Source organism: Saccopteryx leptura, chromosome 3 (assembly GCF_036850995.1).
Source record: "Saccopteryx leptura isolate mSacLep1 chromosome 3, mSacLep1_pri_phased_curated, whole genome shotgun sequence".
NCBI lineage: Eukaryota > Metazoa > Chordata > Mammalia > Chiroptera > Emballonuridae > Saccopteryx > Saccopteryx leptura.
In genome coordinates, this window is record NC_089505.1 from 148,733,194 (window position 1) to 148,760,647 (window position 27,454).

Consider the following 27,454-nt stretch of genomic DNA (forward strand, 5'->3'; position numbering starts at 1 on the left):
TGTTCTCTATCTTATTCCTTAATATTTTCTAATATGATCTGAAATCAGATACATGGATTTTTATTAATACATTTTTAATTCTTATTAAGTATCTTTAAAGAATAATTTTTACCCATGCAATTTAATTTTGTTATATTCATCATTCTCATTTGAAAAAAAGCCTACCTATTTTGCAGGTTGTAAAGTGCTTTGGAGTTTAGCTTCACTACAATTTTTTCATTTCTGTCTTTTTAGTATTTACTTATTTATTTATTTATTTATTTATTTATTTTAGGGTACCTTTTTGTAAGACCCCACAATGTGTGCAAAATTTGAGTCTTGGTTATATAATAATTTTCTACCATTACTTTTAGATATTAATAAAAGTTTGACTAGGATGTCTCTATTTTTTTACTCTGCACTGAACTTCAGACACTTATAAAAAACTGCCTTCTGCTTATCTCCTCTTCAATGTTTAAAATATATCTCAGAATATATCAGATAATACAATTTTGTCAGCATGAAACTTTAGGGCATAATAATGGCACTGTAGTTATATAGAAGAATATTCCTTTTCTTGAGTGATATGTAATGGAGTATTAGATGTGAGGCAACTATAAAAATGTGCCACTTAGATCTTCTCTTTGTGGGGAGCATGATTGACTACTCCAGTAGCTGCTCTTCTTGATCCACTCACATGTTCAAGCCAAGAACACATTTCCTATAGGCTTCTCCAAGCCAATGACGCTGCACAGTCAGGGTATTATTAGAAGCCTATTCCTGCATGGGTTGGACTTCATTAACAAGCAACTTTGGCTTAACAAATTATCACAAACTTAGCATCTTGTAATAACACCTATTAATTATGTCAACAATTATATGGGTATTCTAGGCATGATTTTACTGGGTTCTCTGTGAAGACTCTAAAGGTTAAGACCCTTATGGCTGAAATCAAGGGCAGCATGGCAGCATTCCTCACTAGAGACAGGGGATAGTTCACTTCTAGGCTTATTTAGGTTGTGGGCCAAATACAGCTGCTTGCAGTTGTAGAACTGAGGCCCTATTTTCCTGGTGGCTGTCAGCCAGGGGAAGATCATTGTTCCTATAAACTGCTCATATTTCTTCTCATGCATTTCTTATGGCCTACCAGCAAGAATGAGTCCAGGTTCTTTAAAGCTTTGACTCACTCACTGACTTCCTCTTTTGCTTTTGAATTTATGTGATTGTGATTATATTGGACCCACTCATAATTCTAGGTAATCTCCTTCTCATCCAATCAGCTGGTTGGTAATCTTAATTTTATCTGTAAAGTTCTTGTTGCCACATGTCATAAAATAACCATGAGAGTAACACCAGGAAGTGAAAACATAGGAGAAAAAATTCTGCTTACCATACATCCTTGACTCCTTTCTCTGACATTCCACATCCAATTGATCACCAAATACTATTGGCTCTAACTTCAAGTGTATCCATACTCTGACCACTTTAAATTCCTTTTACTTCTATTACCTTAGCCCATCCATCATTTCTAACCAGGACCATTGCAGTAGCCTACTAAATATTCTCCATGCTTCCGCCTTTTGTGTCAATTATTTATTTGCTACAGTGATTCTTTAAAAATATGGGTTAGATCATGGCATGTCTAGTTCAAAATGCTCCAATGTTCGCCTTTTCACCAAAAGTAAGATCTCAAGGCTTTACAGTGAACTACAAGATCTTGCATACTCTGCCCACCATTGCTTCCTAACTTCAACATTTACCATACTCCCCTTAGCTCAGTCCCCTTCAGCTGGCCATTGCTTAAAGTCCCCAAGCAAACTCCTTCCTCAAAGTCCTGTAACATGCAACTCCTCCTGCCTCAAACACTCTGCATCAGATACCATTCTGATTCTCTCCTTGACTTTGCTCAAGCCTCTACTCAAAGATCACCTTTTCAGAGAGGGCTTCTTAAACCAACTCTAATAACAAGAACCTCCATTTCCATTCTCTCTTTTCTCCTTACTCTTTTTGTTTCTTTTTTCAACACTTAACACTGTATGCTATATAGGTATTTGTTTGTTTGTTGTCTGTCTCTTCTTTCTTGGATGTAAGTTTCATGAGAGAAACATTGTGTTTTTCTGTTTTACTTACTGCTGCAGTACTCAATGATTCTAACAGAGCTTAGCATGTTGTAGCCACTCAATAATCATTGTTTAAAAAATGAACACAAATCAAATGGTTTAATTAAAATCTTATTCACCTCAAATGCTACAGAATGTTATTTTATTGTCTTCTGACGTTCAAGGTTGCCAAGACAAAACCTAAAGTAGACAATTTTTAATCTCTTTTAACTTCATTGTTTTTCTTGAATGCTTAAGGGCATGTTCAATTCCTAAATTTTTGTAATTTACCAAGATATCTGTAGATGTGGCTGAATTGTCCCACATAATAGGCAGGTGATAATCATGAAGGGGAATTCAGATGCCTTCTCCTAATTTCTCATTTGTTTTCTTTTCTTTTCTTTTCTTTTTTTTTTTTTGACAGATACAGAGAGAGAGTTGGAGAAAGGGACAGATAGGGACAGACAGACTGGAAGGGAGAGAGATGATAAGCATAAATTTTTCGTTGCTACTCTTTAGTTGTTCATTGATTGCATTTTCATATGTGCAGGCTATAGAAGAGCAAGTGACCCCTTGCTCAAGCCAGCAACCTTTGGGATCAAGCCAGCGACAACGAGGTCATGTCTATGATTCCTTGCTCAAGCTAGCAACCCCGCGTTCAAGCTGGTGAGCCCGTGCTCAAGCCGGATGAGCCTGCGCACAAGCCAGGGATCTCGGGGTTTCAAACCTGAGTCCTCTGCATCCCAGTCTGACACTCTATTCACTGCACCACTGCCTGGTCAGGCTCCTCATTTGTTTCTTAAATTAGCAGGAAATTATTTTCCTATCCATTTAATCTATGTTAGTTTTCTAACCTATCATAACAAATTATCACAAACTTAGTGGCTACACACAACAGAAATTTATTTCCTCAGTTCCAAAGGCTAGAAGTCCAAAAATCAAGATGTCAGCAGGGTTTCACTCCTTCCAGAGGCTCCAGAACTGTGCCTGGCTTCTCTTGCTTCTTATATTCTTGGCCATATCATCTAAGCCTCATCCTCTGGCTTCATTCATATTGCTTTCTCCTCTTTGTGTCTGTTTCTCCTGCTCTTCTGTCTCTTGTGAAAACATTGTCTTTTGTTTGAGATCCCAGACAGATCACCCAGGATGATCTCATCATGAGATAGATAATTACTTCTACAAACACCTTTCTCTAAATAAGAAAATATTCATAGAATCTGGGCAGTAGAAGATAAAGCTGCCTGACCTGTGGTGACACAGTGGATAAAGCATTAACCTGGAATGCTGAGGTCACAGGTTCAAAATCCTAGGCTTGCCTGATCAAGGCACATATGGGAATTAATGCTTTTTTGTCTCCCCCCAACCCTCATAAAATGCATAAATAAAGTCTTTTATAAAAAGAAGATAAATCTATCTTTTTGAGGCCACCATTCACTACACTACATCATCCATGCTGCAATTATGCATGTCTCTTCCTCTCAATGTGTTCGTGTGTGTGTGCGCACGCGCGTATTTGTGATGGGTGTGTACAAATATGTACATGCATTTTGTTTTGTTTTTGATATTTCAAAACGAACCTCAGGGATACTCAATAACTTGTGTCTAAAATTATTCAGAATATATATTAAGTGATACAATTGATTGCTTTTTAGGCAAAAATTTCGCCCCTGTTTTCAGCTATCAGCTAAAAAACTTATGAAAACCTATATAGCGTATTATGAAAATCTACATAGCATAGCATGTATAAACCTACACTACACATTAGTAAAGTAGTGTAGCAAATGGTAATAAATGGCAAAACTAAGTATGATTTTATTTATTTATTAAACACACATTTCTTGAATGACTGATATATGCCAGGCACCATGCTAAATACAGAGTTAACTAAGACACATATATTGTACTAAAAGATTTTGCAATATCTTAGAAGGGTATGACATAATATAAATGCCTAAAAGACAAAACAGAAAGTAAGTGTCTAAAAAAGCAATAAAATTAAATGATATAGAAGTCAGGAAGAGCGACAGAATTTTAAAACAGAAAAAAATGTATTAAACTCTTTACAGTAAGTTTATATTCACAGAAAAATTGAGAGGAAGATACATTAATAACCTCCAATATTGTCAATATTCTTGATCGGTGCGGTACATTTGTTACAATTGATGAATCTATATTATACACTATTATCATCCAGAGTTCATAGTTTATCATATAAACTTGATGTGTTGTACATTCTATGGATTTGAGTAAACTAATAATAGCATGTATCTATCTTTATATTATCCTGTAGAATATATTCAAGGCCCAAAAACTTTTGTGTGCTCTGCCTACTCATCCATCCCTCCCCCTTACCTGGCAACTACTGATTTTTTTTTTTTTTTTAGATATCTCCATAGATTTCCTTCTCTCAGAATGTCATATATTTGGAATGATACAGTATACAGTCTTTTTTTTAAAATTATTTATTTATTTATTCATTTTAGAGAGAAGAGGGAGAGACAGAGAGAGAGAGAGAGAGAGAGAGAGAGAAAGGAGAGACAGAGAGAGAGAAGGGGGGAGGAGCTGGAAGCATCAACTCCCATATGTGCCTTGACCAGGCAAGCCCAGGGTTTCGAACCAGTGGCCTCAGCATTTCCAGGTCGACGCTTTATCCACTGCGCCACCACAGGTCAGGCAGTATACAGTCTTTTTAAGTTGGCTTTTTTCACTTAGTAACATGCACTTAAGTTTCTGCCATGTCTATTTATGGATTGATGATTTATTTTTTTTAGTGCTGAAACTTTTCTATTGTCTGGATGCACTACAATTTATTCATTCATGCATCGACTGAAGGGCAAATTGGTTGTTTTTAATTTTTGGAAATTGCAAATAAAGTTTCTACAAGCTTCCATGTGCAGGTTTTTGTGTGGCCATAAGTTTTTAATTCCTTTGGATAAATACTAAAGATTGTGATTGCCGGATGTTTAGGCAAGAGTTGTATTTTGTTGTGTAGGAAGCTGCCAAACCGGCTTCCAGACTGGCTGTACCATCGTGCATTCCCAGCAGCAGTGAGTGAGAGGGCCTGTTGCTCCAATCCTCACCAGTATTTGGTGTTCAGATTTTCATTTTAATCCTTTATCACAGAATTATGAAATACTGAATAAATAGATTTGTATGTATTTTATACATGTGAAATTACCACAAAGGTAGAAATCTAAGTACAAGCCAGAAATTATATAGAAGAAATCCTGATATATCTGGAAGAATAAAGCTGCAAATATACCTTCACTAGGAATTTTCTATGTTTAGATTTATGTATTTAAAAATTGCCATTTGGAAATAAATAGTTTGGATTTTCCATGATTCATTTTGTGCACCTAATTGTTCAAGAAAAGGAAGAAAAAGAAAAACAGAAGATTCTAGCAAGCCTGCCAGAAGCAGGTGCTGAGATTGGCTTCCTTGAAGTGTCTTCCTTAACTTTTGCGTCTTTGAGGATAGGCACAGGGCTTGAGAAATCCTTTAAAGAGGTTTTCTGGTTAGCTATGTTCCACCAAGCTGTTGTAGTTTTCTCAAAGTTTTCAAAATTATCAAATAGCAGCATACAACTTCCAACTACTATTTTATCAGGAAGAAACACTGCAAACAACATTGCAGTATTTAGAATTCTTTATCATGTCACAAAGCAGCTGTGCTCAAACTGCAGTGCACTCAAGCTACAACAAGGCAATGCTGGCATTAAGATGTAATGTTCCGCAGATGCCAGTTTTTAGTAAGAGCTGTTTTAAGTGTCAGAGGAAACATTATCATATGGCAGTTCTTTCAAGTTGGAAATGTGACTTTTATCAATCTTTGAATGCAATTGTTTAACTTAAAATCACAAGTTGCCTAAGAAAAAAAAGAAAACAGGATTTGTTCTTACTTATACTATCCAGAATTTTCATTTTTATCTGTTTCTTATCTTGAACATATTTTGTCTCCATCCATAGTCATCATCAGTTACCTATTAGGTTCTAGATAGAAGAGAAATTACTGGGATTTTCTTAAGAGTTTCTATGAAATTTTTACTCTTCCTGATATTTGACAACCCCCACAACACTGCCAGCATGATTAACATCTATTTAATGTCCAGTGTCTGAAAAAACAAAAACTTAACCCACTTCTAATTCCTGAAGATTTAAAGACAAAAAGGATAGTTCATGCTTTGAAGGTGCTTACATCTGAGTAAAGGATGCAGACATACACATAAATGCTGAATGGTTACATTTATATAGTGTTTTACAAATTACTAAAGTCATGCATATTTATTGTTTAATCCTTATAATAACCTGAAATGATAATTCTTAAAGATAAGAGAATTTCTGATAACAAATTATTTGAATAATTTTTTTAAAAAGCAACTCTTTCTCTGGCAGAACTGAACTAGAATCTAAGCCTTGTTTTTCTAAATCCACTGTTCTTTCTACAACACCATAGCCATAAGTTGAAACTAGAAAAAAAAAAGTGATTGAAAAATGTGGACATTGGTAAAAACTTCACGAGGAGAAGATGGCTAAGGATAAGAGGACTGAAATCACCTGAGAATCTGGCAGGTACAAAGACAAAGTCATATTCTAGAGCTGGCTTCTGCAAGTCCTTCTCAAGACCACTATTTGGATCACTGCCATAGCACTCCTACATGGGATGCCCTCCTGGTCATCAGACTCTCTACTGAGCATCCTTCTGAAAACTGCTGGTCCAGTCTGACAAAATCTGAAAGATCAAGAGGAACGTACAGGTCAGGAAAGAAACAAGAGCTCTGGATTTCTTTGCTTTTTAATTTACTCAGTTCAACTGCTTCTTCTTAGGAACCTATTCTTCTTAAGAAAGTGCTTTTTAAATTTAGAGGCTAAATGGACCCTTCTGAAATGTGATCACTAAAAATCTTTAGAACCATAAAATGTTAGTATATCTTCTAGAAGGTCTAACATTGCCTTCAGGTGATTTCTACCTGTTTATTTGTTCTTTTGCTTTAAGATCATTTCCAAATCCTTATTTGCAGGTCATAAAGTAAAAATATATCTGTATTTTTCTTATTATTCTTGGAGGTAGGAATCATTTATTTGTTTGAACCCTCGTTTTATTCTGTCTTATGAGAAACCAACTAATTAATTCTCTGATGCTGACATTTCATTTACTTTATTTCTTTTTTGAAGAAACACTACTTGTCAAGCTTATAATCAATTTTTTCACATGTATTATTTTATTTCATCTTTATTTTAAAAACTCACAATGCTAAAGAAAAATGTGAAGCCAAGTAAGGTAATTTCTCTGCTCCAAAGTCACATACAATAGGTGGCTAAATGGTAGAGCTGATATTTGAACACAGATGTTTAGAGTCCCATCCCTTACTTGTTCTACCTTTTACAAGGCTCTCCAACAAATCTTCAAGGGCCTGAGTTGTGGCGCCACTCTAAATCATCTCTTGGAGACCAGACACTCAAAGTGATGTTTGCATTTGTTTCCTTGACGATATAGGATGTGTGGGTATCCTATATAAGACTCTTCTTAATTCTATCATCAGAGAATTAAATAAAAGAGCTACACACTAATCAAAACCAGAAACAATAAACAAACAAACGTTAACATTTTTAGGAATAAAATGTTCTGCAGGGCTGTGTGAGTGCAGAATACAAGATGTCTACCACATGCTGGATAGTTTATAGTTGTCTTTAGAAAGAATACTAATCATTTGCCACTTCCATGCTGCATGCAAAGTCTGGGTAGCTGTTAGCAAACTTGAGTAGAATCACTGGGTATTTCTTAGCCATGCTTCAGCTGGTATTTTCATGCATAACTCAGTCACATAAAGCCAACATCATGAAATATGCATGTTGTTGAACTATTGAGTCACATATCACATTTTCTATTATCACATCGTCATTAGATTTTCTAAACACTATCAAGGCAGATCATCCTTTCCTGTTCCAGCTTAGCTCCTCCTTCATATCCTGTAGGTCCTCTCCACACTACACTCACTCCCCCTGCCTTTGTTCACCATCCCCACAGCTCACCTCTCTCCTTCACTTAGTCCTTTTTTCCCCTCTCTGTGTCTAGTCTCTTCTCCTTAGTCCTTTTTTTGTCCTTTGTTGAACTAACTTTAACTTACAGACTTCACTATTTTAACACTTACTCTCTTTGCTTCTATTAAAAGCAGTATTCAAAATAATTCTTCCTAAATTATTATGGTGGATTATAAATTTAGGCCATACTTTTCAATTTAAATTTTCTTAAACCTTTCTGTGTGACCCTGTCAGAGCATGTGTGGAGGAAAGTAAATGAATTTTAAAGCCAACTAGATGTGGATTCTAATCAAATTTTGACTCTTCTTTTAACAGATGCCTTAGGAAAATCATTTTAAGCTTCTCAGCCTCAATTCCTCAACTATAAGATGAAATATTAACACCAATATGTGAGGCTACTGCAGAGACTAAGCGAGAAAAGGAAGTAGCTAGCTGTGTTTGTTACCTTGGGAAGTTACTTAACCTTTCTGTAGGTCAATTTCTTCATGTTTAAAATAATATAATAATTACAACCAGCTCATTTGGTTATTTGACTATGAAAGTGGATAGCATATATTGCTTAGAACTAAGCCTACACATTGTGATAGATGTGTTTCTTCATATTATTGCTTAATATCTAACACCATGACTAACATTGAAAGGAAATCTTCTATAAGCAGTTCTTTTCTACAAAGGGGATACTAATAAATATATTGGACTATTGCCTTGTACAAAAGAGATAAGTGTTCAATGTATAGAGAGCATAACTGGAGAAATGTAGAACATATTAGAAAAGTTGATGTGCTGATTGATTTTTTATTTTATTAAGTGGTTTAAGAACAGGAAGGAGTCAAGGACGGCTCCCTGGTCTATATTTGGGTAACTTGATTAATGATGATATCTTACACTAAGAGAAGCAAACTTTGGTTAAGAAAATAAAAAGGAGAACTCAGGATATTATATGGTACAAGGGCTATAAGTCCACTGTATTTAGCAACACAAAGTCACATTGGAAAAACCGTTTATTGAAGTGGTAGGAAAAAGGTGAAGCTAGTGGATTGAAGAGAGGATAGTCAATAAAGAAGTAGAAGCAGTAAGTGTAAAAAAGCCCTTCAAGAATATTGACTGTAAAGAGCAGGAGAAAAACAGAATGTTGTCCAGAAGATTACTATAAAAATTGTAGTATGTTGTATCAGTAGCTACATTGATTATTCACAGCGATAATGTTTTCTTGAGCTGTTATAATTTTCCATGTCCTGGGTGGCAAAGGATAAAAAGTGGTTTAAGAATGGTTTCAATCTATCTGTGGAAATAGATATATAGATAAAGACAAAAATAAGAAAAAATGGCATATATGAAGCACCAAATATATGAAACTGAAAATAGTGTTATGAGTATTCAGTCTCAGAGTCATTGGTGTAGGCTAGAATATTTGGGTAGGGTTTCAGAAAGACACAAGACTTAAGCTTGTTCTTGAAGCAAGGTTAAGACTTCCTGGAGGATGGGAGGAAATGGGGTGACTAGAGCTTCAGGCAGAGGTTCATGTATGGCAGTCAGTGATTACAGAGATCGAGTGAGGAGTGTTTACTCAGCTCATTTCTTTATCTTACTGGAAAGGTGGCTTTGTTCTAAAGCTCTTTCCTGTCCTGCTCCAGGGCCAGCAGTGCAGTAGGTGCCAAATAAGTATTAACCTAGTATTTGCTGGAAAAATGCTGGTTATATTGGAAGCTGACACAGAATTTGCCTGAGTAAGACTTAAAAAAAAATAAGGTCTTAATTCTTAAAGAGTTTATTTTTTGAGTTGCAAATTTGGATCTTTATAGAAAAGATGAAACAACAATTTGGTCCACGTTATTATAGATTACAATTCTATGGGATTTAGGATAAGTTACTGCTGGATGCAACCCTATTATATCCCGTCATCTCCGTTCTTTCTGGCCCTTTACTTTTCTAGTATCAAGAAAAAATTTTAGTTCCATAAGTTTCAACAATTTCCCTAGCTCATAGGTTTTGCTCCTGTGAAGTTTATAAGCCTTTTTTTTTTTTTAAGTGAGAGGAGTGGAGATAGAGAGACAGACTCCCACATGCGCCCCAACCAGGATCCACTCAACAACCTCTATCTGGTGCTGATGCTCAAACCAATCAATCCACTGGCTGCAGGAGGGGAAGAGAGAGAGAAGGGGGAGAGGGAGGAGGACAGAAGCAGATGGTTGTTTCTCTTGTGTGTCCTGACTGGGAATTGAACCTGGGACGTCAAAACACCAGGCCAATGCTCTACCACTGAGCAAACTGGCCAGAGTCGGAATTTATAATTTTATTGGAGACAAGCACTGTGAAATCTAGGATAAGAAGAAATTACTAGACAAGATGTTAAAAATAGAGATATTTATTTAGAGGAAACATTAGAAGTGAATTAAAACTTGGAGATAACAAGAATAAAGGGAAAGAGAAAGGAAGGAAGAAGCCAGTGGCTATTGTGAGAAGACTCACATGGCACTGACAAAGGGTTAAAACTAAAATAGCCCAAAGCCATCATGGTTGGTACTTTACATTTCTGTGAGGAATACTTCTATCCCATGGGGATAGACTATCCAGTGTCTTTTAAAAAAGAAAAGAAAAGAAAACACTCCTCAGCTTCTAAAGAGATGCTGAATGGTACAGCAGAGTTTTTTAAAAACAAACTCATTCATTTCTTCGAATTTTTAAAGTGTCCTTGATGAAAGTCATGTGGGCTAAGTACATTTTTAACATGTGCTTTTGTGGAAGGATGTGGGCATTTCGTCCTTCTGTGCTCACTTAGGGAGGGTGGAAAAACCACAGTAAACCTAGAGCTCCGGAGTAGGCCAGTAGGTAAGCAGCTTCCTTTCCGGAATTATCTGCGGATCCCTGCTTCCCAAAAGGCTGCAAACAAATTCCCCTGAAGCCATACTTTTTCAAACACTCATCTGTGACTCCTCTGAGAGGTTAGAAGAGGACAGTTTTTAGAGGCCAAACCCTGCAGGAGCACAGCCTCTGCTCATGAGAGATAGAGCCGCCTCACCAGCTCGCCTGGAGTGGCCCAAGTTTGAGGCTGCTTTGCTTAATGTGGAAAACCGTCTTTGTTGATAAAGCTCTCTTCCTAGCAGTTATTTTTAAGCTCAACTTTTCTCTGCTTGATACATGTACACCTACTTCTGGGTCTTATAACAGAAAACTTGGCACATAAATATCAATGGTGTCTGCCATGCTGAACTAACAAGATTTCTCTTAGCTTGTTTTTATGTATTTCTGTTCTTATTGTCTTCTCCCTCTGTCCTTGTTTTTTGCTTTTTTTGTTTATTCCCATTAGGGTCTTAATTTGATTAATTAGAGATAAGAGGTTATCACAGATCTTTAGTGTCTGAGTGTTAAATAGATGTTCAGTAGGCCCATAGCACATTGCCAGAAAGTTAGTATTGGGTCTGGTTTCTTGAACATAAATGAGAAGAGTCCAATGACATGTTTTGGTACAAATAGCTGGCGCCTTTAGCATCTATATCTCCACAATTACCAGGGCTGGAGATACACTTGGAACCTCAGAAATCAGCAAAAGGATAGAAATTGATGCAGGAAAATGAGCCGTTATTTGTCAGGAGATCCATTAGGTGACCTTGGCATCAAACAAAGATCTTCAAATTGTAAAACGATCACTTAGTAATTCTAATACCCCTTCATGCTCTAATATTTTACATGCTGTATCTCCTGTTTGCCTGTTTCCCCAAGTTTCTGCTTCATAAACATTCATGTTATTTTTCTATCAGAAGGCTTGTGTTCTTTCATCACATGTAAATGCCCAATACATTTCAGACTTTAAATACCAAGTGGAGTTTGCATGGGGACCTCAGAGTTTTAGTGTTTTTAAAAAGCAGTGTTCAGAAAAATCACTAGGAAGCAGTATTTAGGTGATAGTTGAACAGTAAAAGTTGAAAACTCTTTAGTTGCTTTTAGTTTTGTAACTTTATTTTAGTAATCAAACTAGTTACTTATCACTTTTCCACATTTGGGTGGTACATAGTTTTATCTTATTCTTCATTCCTCAAATATTGACTACGTGCTTTGTAGGAGAATATTTCCCCACACTGTCCTCCTGTGATCTACCCAAACACAGGTCTCACAGCCAATACTCTGAAGTGAAAACTCGCTGCACATCCAAGGTCCCAATGCATTAGAAAAGTGGGAGACCTGGTGAAGAAAATCTAGTCAATGTTTTTCAATATCTTTTTTCCCTTTCTTAATTTTAAATTAATATAAAAGAAATGAATACCTAGCTGTCACCTATGGTATTCTTGATTGTCATTTCAGCATTAAAAATGTTCCATTTCACAGTTTGTCCATCTAAGAAAGATAAGCAATAACTGTAGAAATACAAAGAAATGGTAATTGTACTTGTTTGTTGATTTGTGGGCATTAACTTCTAGAAACCTCATAATCAATGGTGGGTGTGTGTGTGTGTGTGTGTGTGTGTGTGTGTGTGTGTGATTTAATCAGTCATTATTATCACTCTTCAACTAGCATTTCATGGTGCTAAGCAAATAGTAAGTGAAGACTGAGGAATTTTTTTTCATATTACCTTCAATAAGTGAGTTTAACCACAATACAAATCTTATAATCCACCTCTTCAATCCCACTGGCAGTGGGACAAATCCAGTAGCTTTAGAGGTAAGCCTTCAAATATACTTCTACTGACAGACTGAAGTTTGTTTTAGGAAAAGTCAAGGTTCTGCAATCTTTTGCATTTATTGGAGTTTTCTGTTTCCATGGCATCCAAGAGTTCACTGAAATTAGTCTTTCAGACCCTGGCCAGTTTGCTCAGTGGTAGAGTGTCCACCCAGCATGTGGATGTCCTGGGTTTAATTCCTGGTCAAGGCACACAGGAGAAACACACATCTGCTTCTCCACATTTCCCTCTCTCTTCTCTCTCTCTCTCTCCCCCCCTCTGATAGCCATGGCTCAATTGGAGCAAGTGGGCCCCAGGTGCTGAGGATGGCTTCATGGTCTCCACCTCAGGCACTAAGCAGGTCTAGGTGGCTGAGCAATGGAGCAATGCCCCAGGTGGGCAAGGCATTGCCTTCTAGTGGACTTCCTGGGTGGATCTTGGTCTGGCACATGCTGGAGTCTGCCTCTCTGCCTCCCATCCTCTCACTGAATAAAAGAAAGAAAGAAAGAAAGAAAGAAAGAAAGAAAGAAAGAAAGAAAGAAAGAAAGAAAGAAAGAAAGAAAGAAAGAAAGAAAGAAGGAAGGAAGGAAGGAAGGAAGGAAGGAAGGAAGGAAGGAAGGAAGGAAGGAAGGAAGGAAGGAAGGAAGAAGAAAGAAAGAGGAAGAAAGATAGAAATTAGGCTTTTAGTGTTTAGAAGTTCATGATGTGGGGCTTTGGTAAATTTCTTCTCTCTTACCTAGATTATGTTCAAAATCTATATATTGCTATTTTAGAAAAAGTCTAGGGGACGATTGCAGTGTTGATATGGCTGTTCCCTTGCATGTCTTTTTTAAAGACCCATGGGTGAAAATCTCAAGTCAGACTGTAGACAGCCACACTTGGGTGGCTTTCTGGAAGCATGCAAATTTAAAATTGCAGATCTTATTTTTAGTGAGGAACTACTTTCAAAGGTATTAACAGGAAAATCTAGGCCTGGGCTTCACTGGCTTTTGGCAAGGAGGGGGTGCCCTGATGAGATAAAATTTGAAAAACAGAGTTTTATGGGTTTCACTTTTCTTGTAGAAGAAGAAAAACAAAAATCCTCTGGTTGTGGTAGTAATCCTGGAATAGTTTATGTTGAGCTCCAAAGTACAAAGGAGATGTCAGGAATATAGATAGAGGTTTTATTTGGCTCTGAAGCAAGATATATGATTTCTGATGTTACTGTACAATTGTCACCAGGTTTCTATGTGCAGCCCAAATTGCAAGAGACCCACAAGTGGTTGCTGAGGGTCTAATCACCATATATTACAGTATATAGTGATTAGACCCTCAGCAATACAGTAATAATACAGAACTATCAATAAGTTCTATGAATCCAAATACGACATCTTCATTATCTGGGGCTTGAACCCAGTACCTCTAGCAGTTACACTTCATGAAGATAGTGAGTTTTTTATTGGTTATTATTAACTAATAATTATGGAAGGATTAGAGATAGAAAGAGAAACTGGGAGAATATATCTGTGTGTACAAGGAGCTAATTTAGATGACTTAAACGTGTTTTTTAGGGACAGGGTACAAATCTCCAAAGCAAGTAGATAGGACTAGCACTGCATTTCAAGGGTCTAGAAGCACCTTACATTATACTTGAAACAAACTACAAACTGGAAGCAATGCAGGTTATGGAGGTCACACGCTCAGAGGTAAAGAGGGCTCAGTAAGTCTGGCAGAGACAAATGTTCAGAAGGGGTTTTCAAGGTTAGCTCAAGAAGACAGAATAACATGGTTGCCTATGCTGAAGGTCAAGAAGGTGGTACTTCCAAGAGAAACCTGTAGCAGAAATAGAGTTCTGGGTCATCTCATAGCAACACGAGCAAAAGTGTGGCAGCAGGCAGATCCAGGACTCCTCAGCATTTGGTCTAAATGATAGCTTGTCAGGCAGATGTGTTTATAAACTAATGACTTTCACAGTGTGATGAGATTGAAAATGAAACCTAATTGCTTCCACTGATTTAACCCTTGGAATGCTTCCAGGCATGCCAATAGCCATGTGTCTTTAATCATGTAAGTTAATCACCATCAGGCATATATCAGAACACAGTGGCTTATAGAAAGTCTGGGAAGTGCTACTGCTGTGTTATTCAGCTACACTTCCAGGGCTGTCATCCATCGAGAGAAGGACAATGGAAAGCTGGCCACAGTGCCTTTAAACTAGTGTTTATTAGTAGCTGACACAGGCAATTACATGGCTCTCCAATTCATAAAAAATGAATTAATAATTTATGCTGTTTTCTTAAGAGACTTAAAAAAACAGTAGTAGCGGAGTGAGAGGAGCAAGTCACCTTGATGCCCCTAAGGCCACCATGAACTTCAGTCCAGTTCTTGCAGCAAGTCAGAATTGGAAAATGGTCTAATAATCAGGCCAGTCTGATTAATCGTGACAATTAGTATTGGACTATAGTGCATAACCAACTGATTATGAATCATTTGAGCACTTTAGGTAAAGTTTCAATACTGGCGATTAAAATGAAAAGATTCATGATGCTTCCATAATTACTTCATTAAATTTATTCAGTTCTGAGGTTGAAGAAAATTTTCTTTTGTTGCAGTATTTAACTTCAATTCACTTTTGTTTAAAAGAGAGCTGGAGAAAACACTTAACAAGTACACACACACACACACACACACACACACACACACCACATTGAAAATGGCTTATTCTTTTCTGAAAGTAAACTGTGTTACTGTGAAAGAAAGAACTAAAGGTCAGAGCCTGGATTGTATCCCCATCATTATTTGCATGAAGTAAATCTTGCCCTCAGTTATATTTTGTGTTTTGCTAAGTGCGTGCATTGTTAAGGTTAAAAGAACTTTACAGTGGAGTGATCTGTAAGGGACAGACACTTCAAAAAGATAAATACTCAATTCTGTTACATAAACAATTGACTCAAATTATTTGCTTCATGATAAAAAGACAAAGCTGGAGCCAAGTCCAGATAATGCAGTATCAATGTAGCCAGGCGAACAAAGATTCCTTTAGGTGAAATGCAGTCATTCAGTCAAAGCAGTAATAGTTTTGTGGAAAGAGACAAAGGGAATGCAAGAGACTCTATAGGTCCAAGAGTGAGCTTCATAGTTTACAAAGTGCATTTGCCTTTAAGTCATACAAATATTCAGTAGAGTAGGGCTCATGAGAATAAAAACCAACATATGTTTAGCAGTTCACTATTTATAAAATTCCATGCATTATCTTTTAATTTCATTCATTACTCTCATAATTTTTAAAGACAAAAAAGAAAGACTCAAAAAGTTAAAGTAGTATAATTTGTGTAAAATCACAGAACTAGTAACAGCAAAAAACAAGTACATCCTGAAAGATTTTGTTTTATACACTATTTCTTGTTCCTCCTATTTCATAAGACTCTTTCTCCTCCTTCATTAATGACCTCTTTTAAAATTAGTTCTTGCATTCACTATATTCTTTTCTAGGCCTCTCACCGTGAAAACCACTTTAAATTTCAGCTTATGTGTGATAATGTCCCTTCCATTTAGTTTGTATTTCATTCCCAATTAGACTGTGGTCTCTTTGAACACTGCAGTTTCTCACACAGAACTGGGCCTTCACAGCAGGAAAAATAAACCTGTGCAAATCACCACGCTGGTAAACACCATTCTAGTACATCATACATCCTATTATGCAAGATGACCAAAGGCAGCAATAAAGCCCTTGGAGCCTCTGTCACTGCAGGTAACGTGGCACACTCAGCTCAGCAACTTGTTTCTGAGCTCAAGCCTCACTTGACACAACAAAGTTACAAATGAACCAACATCCTGCGCTTTCAAAACCCCATGTGCTTAGATTAAATCAAAATGTAAATTCAGAAATGCCAAAAATTACAGGAAGAATTACAGGAAGACTCATTGACCTTTTACCTACTTTATTTTCTATGATGGTGTTATCACTACTCACTGCTTTTTGGAGGGCATTTGTCAGTGGCATTCACCTGCAATGTTTCTGGAGAGCTTCAAGGGCAGGTGTGTGTGCATACATGTGCGTGTGCACAGCTTATGGGCACATATCTGTGTATTACAGTTTCTGTTCACCAGTTTTCTCCTTTCACCAGTATAAACTATCTATTCTCATCTCCTGCCCCATACTTCTGGATTCTTTGCTCCCAGATTGTAGGACTTGGCCTAAACAGCTAGCTCAACCAGTTACTGACAGGGTTGCTTATCTATCAAATTTAAAACAAAAGGGCTGTTTCCACCAAATGTCAGGGGCATGAAGATGCTCTGTAAAGTGTCATATAGAACAAAAAACTGACTTTCCTCAGAATTTTATACAAAAACAAACAAATAAAAATGAACATCCCAGGGGGTTTTCTGGGAGAAAAAGTCTTGGAACGCCCATCATCTTTATTTAATCTCTCTCTCTTTTTCTCTCTCGCTTTAATTATTAAGTGAGAGGCAGGGAGGGGTAGAGAAGCAGATGAGTGCTTCTCTTGTGTGCCCTGACTTGGAATTGAACCTGGAACTTCCACACATTGGACCGACACTCTATCACTGAGCCAACAGGCCTGGGCCACATTTTTTCTTCTGATCCCCATGATAGTCTTCACAGCACTGACACTCTTCACATACCTGGCTCCCTTCCCAGGTCAGTTTGAAAGTTCTCTGTTCAGAGTGGCAAGCTTCCTTTACCTACAAATGACATATCGACCATGCTCTGGAAGGGTGGAAGCTCGGCCTTCACTGGCTGGGTTTTGGTGGTACACAGCGATATTAGATTTATTTGCATGTAACTTAGTGACTTCATTCTCATTTCCCCACAGTCATACTTTGAACAGGTATCTTGGGCACTAGCTTGTGGGCCTCTCTTTATCCAACCAGAATTCCTAGAATTTCTGTCTAGATATTTAGTTATAGCAGTCCTGGCTCCTCAGGGCCTGTCTGGATGAGGTGGAAGTCAGCTTCTCCTAAAAAAGGGCAGACTTTGGAAAATGAAATTTGAATGTGGTTCTGGCCATCTGATGTGGCCACTCTGAGCCTCAGTTATCCATCCATAGACAAGATCTGCTAATACCAACCACATAGTGAAGTCATGAGGAATGGGAAAATCTGGAAGGTGCCGGTGCCTTCCCACAGCAGGCTATTGTGCAACATTTACTCTCTTTTGTCTTTCTAGCCACCCTCTCTGTTGCTGCCCCACCACTCCCACAATTTCCATTACTCTCAATTTTCTCAAAACTTGCAGTTTATGACATAGCTCAGGAATAAACTCTTGAAGTCATCACCAATAATAATTGTACCACTCCTATTGTCACAGCTGGTTTCTGCTCCAAGCTTATCCCCTTCCCTGAGTACCATCAACCTCAATCAGGATGACCCAATGCTGTTGCTGACTAGAACAGATTCTGTCAACTTCACCCCTACCCGTCCCCCTCCATTAATTTCACTCCAGATAGGAAGTATGGCTTAATACTGACTAAAAAAAAAAAAGAGAGAATGAATCTTAGAAAGTACATTCTCCTTATAATTTTTGCTACAGATTATACACATTTCCATCTCTTGGCCTTTACCAAGATCTTCCCCCAAACTTTGTCTCTGCCGCATTTCCTACTGAATATAACATAAGCTCGCAGATCTTTGCCTATCTTGTTCACACTGCATCTCAGTATACAAAAAACTCCCTGGCACATGATCAGCATTCAGCCAGTACTTTTTCACTTACTGACTATCCTTTAAAGACTACATCAAAGCTATTTTTTAAGTGAGAGGAGGAGAAACAGTGAGACAAACTCCTGCATGCACCCCAACTAGGATCCACCAGGCAAGCTCTTCTCAGGCCAATGCTCTACCCATCTGGGGCCATGCTCAGAAACTGAACTATTTTTAGCTCCTGAAGTGAGGCTCCACAGAGCCATCCTCAGTGCCTGGATCTAATTCATTCAAACCCATTGAGCCATGGTTGTGGGAGGGAAAGAGAGAGAGAAAGAGAAGAGGGAGGATGAGGAGTAGAGGAGCATGTGGTCGCTTCTCCTGTGTGCTCTGACCAGGAATCAAACCCAGGACATCCACATGCCAGGTTGACAACATACCACTGAGCCAACTGGCCAGCGCCTCAAAGCTAATTCTTTTTTAAATCTACACTTTTTTTAATTCTTGTATTACAAATATTCATCTTCATTTTCACCAGCTGATTATAAGATCCTTGAAGATGGAATATAAGACTTGCATCATTTGTTTCCCCAAGTGTTGTGATATGCAAGAAAGGAAATATTACGCTTTGAAGAAAGGTCTGTAATGACCCAAGGATGATTCATAAAATTAATTGACCACTTACTAATCACCAGGTTTGTTCCAAGATCTGTGATGGTGGTCTAGATAAACTGGATTCAATATCTTCTTTGCCAGTGGCTACTTACATAACCTCTGTTGATACACTTACATTCCCTGAGCTTTGGAAAACTCCTCTAGAAACTGAAAAGGTTTAACTAGGTTATTTCTAATGTCTCTTCTAATTGTAGGATTATCTAAATTTTAAATATTTACTTATAGATTGATGAGTGGTGTTCTGTAAGTACTTGCTTATTAACTAATACTATAACCTTTAACCTTTCAAAATCAGGATTGTGTATTTTCAGTTCCTTTTATTTAATTTATTTGTTCAACAATGTGTACTGAATACTTCTATGCATTAAGCAGCATGCTAAAAATATTTGAGGTCCAGCAATGAACGTAATTCTTGCATCCTGAGACACACTGCCTCTCATACTGTAATGCATTGGGTGGCCCAGTGATCAAATTCACCTAAGTTTCTTTGATAGAGGAGTACAATTTTGCTAAACACTTCATCCCAACTCTAGCTAGCTGGTATAATCATTCTTAGTAACATAAAATATTTTCTTTAGAAGAAATTTAAACAAACAAATGAATAAATAAAATATTCCCTAGAAGTATAACTTATTGGGGCTTCTCTGGATCCTCGGTTGTAAGCTATTGCCTCCATGACTGCTATTTTGGATAAGATGAAGGTTAAATAGGTGCTCTGTGGCTTTTCCCTATATTTAACAATAGCAGCTCCATTTGCAAATCTGTTTTATAGATTGAGATTATGCTGCTAAAATTTTTTTTGATAACCACTGTTTTAGATAACTGATTTGAATTAAAAATAAAATAACAGATGAGATGTTTTACATAGACTTATTTAATGTGATTGGTGAACCCAAACTAGTATGTATTTTAATAATATCTATGAAGTATAATATTCATTATCCTTTGATAGACTAAGGGATTGGGATATAGAAACTCCCCTAAATCCTTCAGGGAATCTAGTGGTACAGCATTAAGATGTATTTTTCTTTTTGCATTTTGAACTTGCAAGAGCCCCAATACTGCAGTATTGTTATGACAGAGTTGTTCTCCTCACATGTATTAATTGGTCATTTGTAGTTAAAGACAGCATCTTGGAGAGGGATTGTTTTAACATCTTCCATTACTCCTACACTGACTCTTCCAAGCAAAACAATCTTGAATACATTTTAGATTTTGTGTAGGTAAAAATTGATTAAGTATATACCACAAAAGTTAAATTCATTAATGATACTAGAGAAGTTGAAAAGTGACATTTTTATAAAGCTCAAATCCGTACAAGAAAACACTTATATACATAATTCAATATCATACTGGACTTATTCAGGACTAGAAAATAACATTTTCCTTATTTTGATCATGAAACAAAACAAATGATAATAGAACAGATGTAAAATATAGCCTAATGTGCACTAAAACAATTCTAATGGGAGATCTCTTCATATTAAAATGACTCAATTATCTTTAAAATTCTTTTTAAATTTTTTAATTATAGTTGTCATTCAATATTATATAATTTCAGGTGTACAGCATAGTGGTTAGATATTTATATAACCTACCAAGTCATCCCCCTAATAAGTCTAATACCCACCTGACAGCATACATAGTTACTACAGTATTATTGACTATATTTCCTATGCTGTTCTTAAAAAAGTCATTCAATAAGAAGCTGTCAAAGACAATCTTAGCTCATGATATGCTTCTTTCATATGCAACAATTCAATTCCATTGTTTGTGGGACAAATGACCTCTTTTTGGGTTGTCCCAACCTTGATTTACTTCATCAAAATAATACTCTTAATTTAGCTTGAATTCTGGGTTGGAAAGGAGATTTTAGTGGTCTTTTAACCCTTTTTTTCCTGAGTCATTCAAAAGTAATTAAGCTAGTGTCCTCTCTAAAAACACTCCTTTGTTCTGAGATTGTAGCAGGAATGTATTGGCCAAGATACTTTGCATAGAGCCCTTTTTATGTCAGGCCCTGCCTTGAACTGCTGTTGTGCTGAGGGTTCTCAGAAGCTGGTTTCCCTGCTCTGACTGATATACTCACAAATGCCTTTACTTCTTGCTCATAGCCATCACGGTGTTAACAAAGGAGATTCAAAGAGCTAAAAATCTTATTTCAGCTAAAGAGTCTTTTGGACAACTTTAGAGAATTTATATAATGTAGGATACCTCATATACTTTCAAAGTCAGACATAAAATGATTACAATTTTTAAATATTCCCTTTGAATTAGGAAAATTAAGAAAATCAGAATCATTAGCCTGAGCACTCCATTAGCCTTTGGAGCTTTTCAGATTGTAGGGTAAACAAATGATGACTACTGTCTTCTTCATGGAGGGGCCAGTAGAATTGGGAAATAAAGTTTATTCAAAGTCTGTTTTTTTTTTACAGTCACAATATTCTTCTCTATGAAGATGGGCATGCTGTGGTAGCAGATTTTGGAGGTAAGATTTACCGTGAATAATACCCTAAATAATATCAATTTCTTTCCTCCTTCTTAGTTTGTGCCTAATACTGTATGATAGATATTAAAACAGATTTCACCCCAACAGTTGTACTTATCTAAGTCATTCAAATTTCAATGACCATGACATTCTAGGTATATATAATTTATTTTCAGTTTTCCCCCTTAGATAGCCTGGGCTAAAAGAAAGGCACTGAGAATTGAAAGAAGATAGATGTTTGTTAGTGTTCAAAATTATAGCTGTGATCATTGACCTTGGTTCTAAGATATTTCCTTTGATATAGATTTGTTTTGATTCCCTCAGAATCAAGATTTCTACAGTCTCTGGATGAAGACAACATGACCAAACAACCAGGGGTGTGTTGCTGCTTGTGTTCCCTATAGTTATGAAACAATTAAAATGTGAAAATTCAGCATGGGAGGAAGTGAGAGGAGAGCCAGTCTAAATGGAAGCAATGTCATTGTGTCAGGGGCAGGATAACGTGTTCTGCTTTTATTTTAGTAAGCCCTCCAAAGAATCCCTTCAAGGCTCTCCCAGAGAAACAGATTAGATACATATTTGGGAAATGGTATGAATAAGATAATATTGAATTGTTTCATGTGTAGCTGAAAAGTACATGGCAGGAATGGGTAATTGGTTTTCATATTTGGATCTCCTTATTAAATAGTATAGTTAGCACTGAATAGATAACTCATTGTAAAATTTGTAGTTCATCAGCATCTATTAACAGCCCATTTTCCACTTTAACATTATAAGGCAATAGGTGATACAGCCAAGCATTAATGTTTAAGTAATGTAAAATAGTGTAAATTATAACATCCGAAGCATGCATAATTGCACTAAAAATGTCTGCAATTAAATGCACCACCTGCCCTCTCCTTCATTCACTCCCCACCCCCAAAAAATGTATGCCTTTCTAAACTATGTTATTTAACTTCCCAAGTCTATGGTAGTTTTGCATTCCTTCCTTTCCCTACTTCTACTGACACATTACTCAATCATTTTTTTCTGATTGCTTCTTTTTTTTAAGTTCATTCTAGCTTCTCATCCTTCACTGACTCTGTTCAGGTTCTCATCATCTCTTTTCTGGATGATTGCAGTAGGCTCCCAATTCCAGTCCTCTCTTTCATTTTTTTTTTTTTTTTAGTTTTATTTTAATAGAATTTATCATTCAATGTCTTCCAGTTTGTTCTTTACAAGATCATCTGGGCATTGTATTTTGACAGTTTACCTTCTCCTGTAAATCAACAACAATGCTTACTCCCATGAGCCGAAATCCAAATTCCTTTGCTTGGCAACCTCCTGCCCTTTCCATCTTGGCCCCAGACCTCTCTATGACTTCCTGTCCCATGACAAGTTCTCTCAAGTTCCCTGTGTCCCTGCATACAAGCCACCTAGTCACCCCCTCAAGTGTGCCCTTCATGTTCACATCTCTGTGGCTCTACCAGTATGGTGTTCACTGCACTTCACCTGGAGGAAGTGTACTTCTCTTGCAAGGCTCAGGAAATTGTGTCCACTTTGGGCCCCTTTCTTTTCATAACCTACTTGTCCTTCCACTTCCTTCCCACATAATTTTCTCTCTGTGCTTTTGTAGCAGTTTGCACCACTTGTTGTACTCTTATTCATTCACCAAACATTTATTGAGGGCCTACCATGTGCCAGGCACTGCAAAGGGCCAGGAATGCAAAATATAAAGAACAGCTTAGCCCTGGCTGGTTGGTTCAGTGGTAGAGTGTCGGCCCGGTGTGTGGAAGTCCCCAGTTCAATTCTTGCTCAGGGCACACAGGAGAAGAGCCCATCTGCTTCTCCACCCTTCCCTCTCTCCTTCCTCTCTATATCCCTCTTCTCATCCCACAGCCAAGGCTCCATTGGAGCAAAGTTGACCCAGGCGCTGAGGACAGCTCCATGGCCTCCACCTAAGGTACTAGAATGGCTCCAGTCACAGTGAAGCAATACCCCCAGTGGATAGAGCATTGCCTCCTGGGGTGGGCATGCTGAGTGGATCCCAGTCGGGTATATGCAGGAATCTGTCTGTCTGATTTCTTCCCCATTTCTTTTTCTTTTTTTCTTTTTTTTTTTTTTTTTGCATTTTTCTGAAGCTGGAAACAGGGAGAGACAGTCAGACAGACTCCCGCATGCACCCGACCGGGATCCACCCAGCATGCCCACCATGGGGCGACGCTCTGCCCACCAAGGGGTGATGCTCTGCCCATCCTGGGCATCACCATGTTGTGACCAGAGCCACTCTAGCACCTGGGGCAGAGGCCACAGAGCCATCCCCAGCACCCGGGCCATCTTTGCTCCAATGGAGCCTTGGCTGCAGGAGGGGAAGAGAGAGACAGAGAGGAAGGCGCAGCGGAGGGGTGGAGAAGCAAATGGGCGCTTCTCCTATGTGCCCTGGCCGGGTCCTCCCCATTTCTAACTTCAGAAAAATACATAAAGAAAGAGAAAGAAAGAAAGAAAGAAAGAAAGAAAGAAAGAAAGAAAGAAAGAAAGAAAGAAAGAAAGAAAGAAAGAAAGAAAGAGAAGGGAAGGGAAGGGAAGGGAAGGGAAGGGAAGGGAAGGGAAGGGAAGGGAAGGGAAGGGAAGGGAAGAAGAGAGGAAGAGAGAGCAAAAAGAGGAAGGAAGGAAGGAAGGAAGGAAGGAAGGAAGGAAGGAAAGAAGGAAGGAAAGGAGGGAGAAAAAAAGAAAGAAAGAAAGAAAGAAAGAAAGAAAGAAAGAAAGAAAGAAAGAAAGAAAGAAAGAAAGAAAGAAAGGGAAGGGAAGAAGAGAGGGAGAGAGAGCAAAAAGAAGGAAGGAAGGAAGGAAGGAAGGAAGGAAGGAAGGAAGGAAGGAAGGAAGGAAGGAAAGAAGGAAGGAAAGGAGGGAGAAAAAAAGAAAGAATGAAAAAGAAAGAAAGAAAGAAAGAAAGAAAGAAAGAAAGAAAGAAAGAAAGAAAGAAAGAAAGAAAGAAAGAAAAGAAGGATAGAAGGAAGGAAGGAAGAAAGGAAGGAAGGAAGGAAGAAAAAGAGAGAGAAAGAAAAGGAAGGGAAGAGAAGGAGAGAGGGAGAGAAAGCGAAAAGAAGGAAGGAAGGAAGGAAGGAAGAAAAAAGAAAGAAAGAAAGAAAGAAAGAAAGAAAGAAAGAAAGAAAAGAAGGATAGAAGGAAGGAAGGAAGAAAGGAAGGAAGGAAGGAAGGAAGGAAGGAAGAAAGAAAGAAAGAAAGAAAGAAAGAAAGAAAGAAAGAAAGAAAGAAAGAAAGAAAGAAAGAAAGAAAGAAAGAAAGAAAGAAAAGCTTAGTCCTTGATCTCAAGGAGCTCATTTTCAAGTGTAGAGAACAGTCATAAAGAGATTGGTTTAAGGCAGTGTGGAGGTTCAGTGATACAGTGTGACAAAGAGTCATGGAAGCTCAGGTAAGATGAATAGATGTAAATCAGATGTAGGAAAAACAGAAGGGGTGCCAAGCAGAGTAATCAGCAACATGAGCAAAGACATAGAAGAGGATGAGAAATATTGAACTTCCAGGGGGAACTTTATGTAACTTAGCATTGTTGGCATGTACTGTGTGAGGAAGGAAAAATGAGAGATGAGTTAAAGAGAAAGGCAGAAAAAACATCCTGGAACATGTTGTATTCAAAAAGGATTATACATGCTGGTTTACCCAGTTAGATTTCATTCATTCATTCAACTAATATACCTAGATCAAAGAACATTTATTTAGGAACTGAGGATATTACAGTGAATAAAATAAAGTTCTTATTCCTACAGAGCTAATATTCTACTAAAAAAAAAAAGATAGAGCCTTAATAAATTAACAAAATAAGTGGTTATAAGTGTTATGAAGAAAAAACAAAGCATAGTGTAAGAATGGCGAGTAATGGGGTGCTATTTGGATACTGCGAGAGGGAAAGAGAACGTCCCATAAGAGACCTTATATGGGATTATCCATGCTGAGGAAAGAACAGTATAGATAGAGGATACCATGAGTGTAAAGGCCCTGTGGCAGGAGAGTTCTCTGTGTGTCCAAGGTGAGAGTGACTGGTGTAAAGTAAGTAAGGAGGAGAATAGTAAAATATGAGAACAGGGAAATGTGGAAAGTGTGTCCTCTTTTGACAAGACACAGAAACCTCATATCATACGTGGAACACAGAGATAGCCAAATAGTGGTTCTCAACCCGTTTGCACATTTAAATAACTTTGGAAATTTTTTTAAAGCATACTACTTAAAACCAATTTCCAGAAATTCTGATTTTATTAGCCTAGGATTTATTTTGGGTATTTGTATCATTTGAAAGTTCCCCCCCACACACACACACACGGGTGATTCTAAAATGCAGCCAGTTGAGACACTCTGAACCAACTTTCATTGAGTGGATTTGGACTGCATTTCACCAATAGTGAGTTACATCCTTTTGTTGTGGCAGCGGTAGTCTTTAAGCACAGCACTACTTGAAATGTATTTTGAAGGTTTTTTTTTTTGTTTCTAACCATTATATGGCTTTATGTAAGTTTGCTAATTACTTTATTACCCTTCCCCCATAAAAAATTGGGCATACTGTATACTTACTCCCACTTAAGCAGTGTTATGACACTACGCATCATCTGCTGGATAAATGGAGACTATTTGGAATGTGAAAGCTCACGTGGAAGAATTGCACATGAACACCATAATCAGAACAAAGATTTTCTTGGAGAACTATAATTATGCATGATTTCAGAATAAGGTAGATATTTCAAAAGAATTACCAGCAGCCAGCATTATGCACAGAATTTCAGTAAGAATACTGGTTTCCTTCAGTGGAAATACAAAGAAAGAAGGTGTTTGGCAAAATTCATTGATATGATTGTGGAGCTGTGCAGTTTTAGAGCTGGAGAGTTTTCCCCCTGTTTTTCTCTGGAGGGATCTAAATTCCAGAAAGCATAAAACTTGCTCAGAGCTGTTCATATAGTGGTAGAGCCAAACCTAAAATGTTCATCTTTTAACTCAAAGTCTAGTGCTGTTTTCTAAACCACAAACCAAACTAACACATTTGCATTTTAGAATGGAAACACACTTAAAACTAAACAATCTATAGTTGCAGGAGAAAAGAATGTAAATAATGCATTCTAACCATGAGGATAGAACTTTGAACAGAGAAATTTACTTGCAACATTTCATGAGCTTTCTTTCTGGGATATTGCACAAACAGCATTCTAAAATAATGTGTCTGGGCAAACAAAGGAGATATAACAGACCTGAGCCTGCCAGTGAGAAATCTACTTCATAGGTATATTCTGGGCATTCCCCCAAGGCCCTTTCTCTCCTCATTCCCAAGGGCACTATGGGTGGGTCAGATTTAGTGATTTCCTAAATTACAACCTGAAGATCTAAAGAGGTAAGGTGTCCCCCACATTGCATATATTCATTCACAGATTTCCTGGATGAAGACACCACTGGTGATTCAGAAACTAACAAGGCTTCTAGGGGAAAGATGCTCAGAGATGAACAAAGAAATGCTCTGCTGTGATCAGCATTTAACAAGAGACAAGAAAACTTGTTGATTAATATTATTGCAGTATTTTTGGGAAAATTGTGTATTTCATGATATTCTAATAATTTTTTAAAAATGCCCTTTGAAAACCTAAACAGAGTGTGATGTCAGAGAAATGGTGCCATGAGGGGTGCTCCTGATACCTTACCCTGAAATTTCAACAAATTTAATAGCTAGAGACAGAAAAACAATCCCAGGAGCATCTAAAATACACATACAGCAAACAAAGGTACAATTGGGCGAAAAGGTGGCTGAATTGTAATCCACTCTGAAGGAAATAAGATGGAGAACAGAGTATTCCGCTTTCCTCGCTGACCTGAGGAAGGGCTGCTTTTACTTGGAACTGAGAGGAAT

General features: G+C 37.5%; 1 protein-coding gene across 2 annotated transcripts in view; it reads left to right on the forward strand.

The window, feature by feature from the left end:
- TNNI3K (TNNI3 interacting kinase) overlaps window positions 1-27,454 on the forward strand; it is a 286,731-nt gene that overhangs the window by 155,674 nt on the left and 103,603 nt on the right. For both annotated transcript variants that reach the window (XM_066376575.1, XM_066376576.1), the window contains exons 18-19: window positions 21,518-21,570; window positions 21,895-21,947. In XM_066376575.1, coding sequence (XP_066232672.1) covers window positions 21,518-21,570; window positions 21,895-21,947 — 106 coding nt within the window. The remainder of the gene's footprint in view (window positions 1-21,517; window positions 21,571-21,894; window positions 21,948-27,454) is intronic.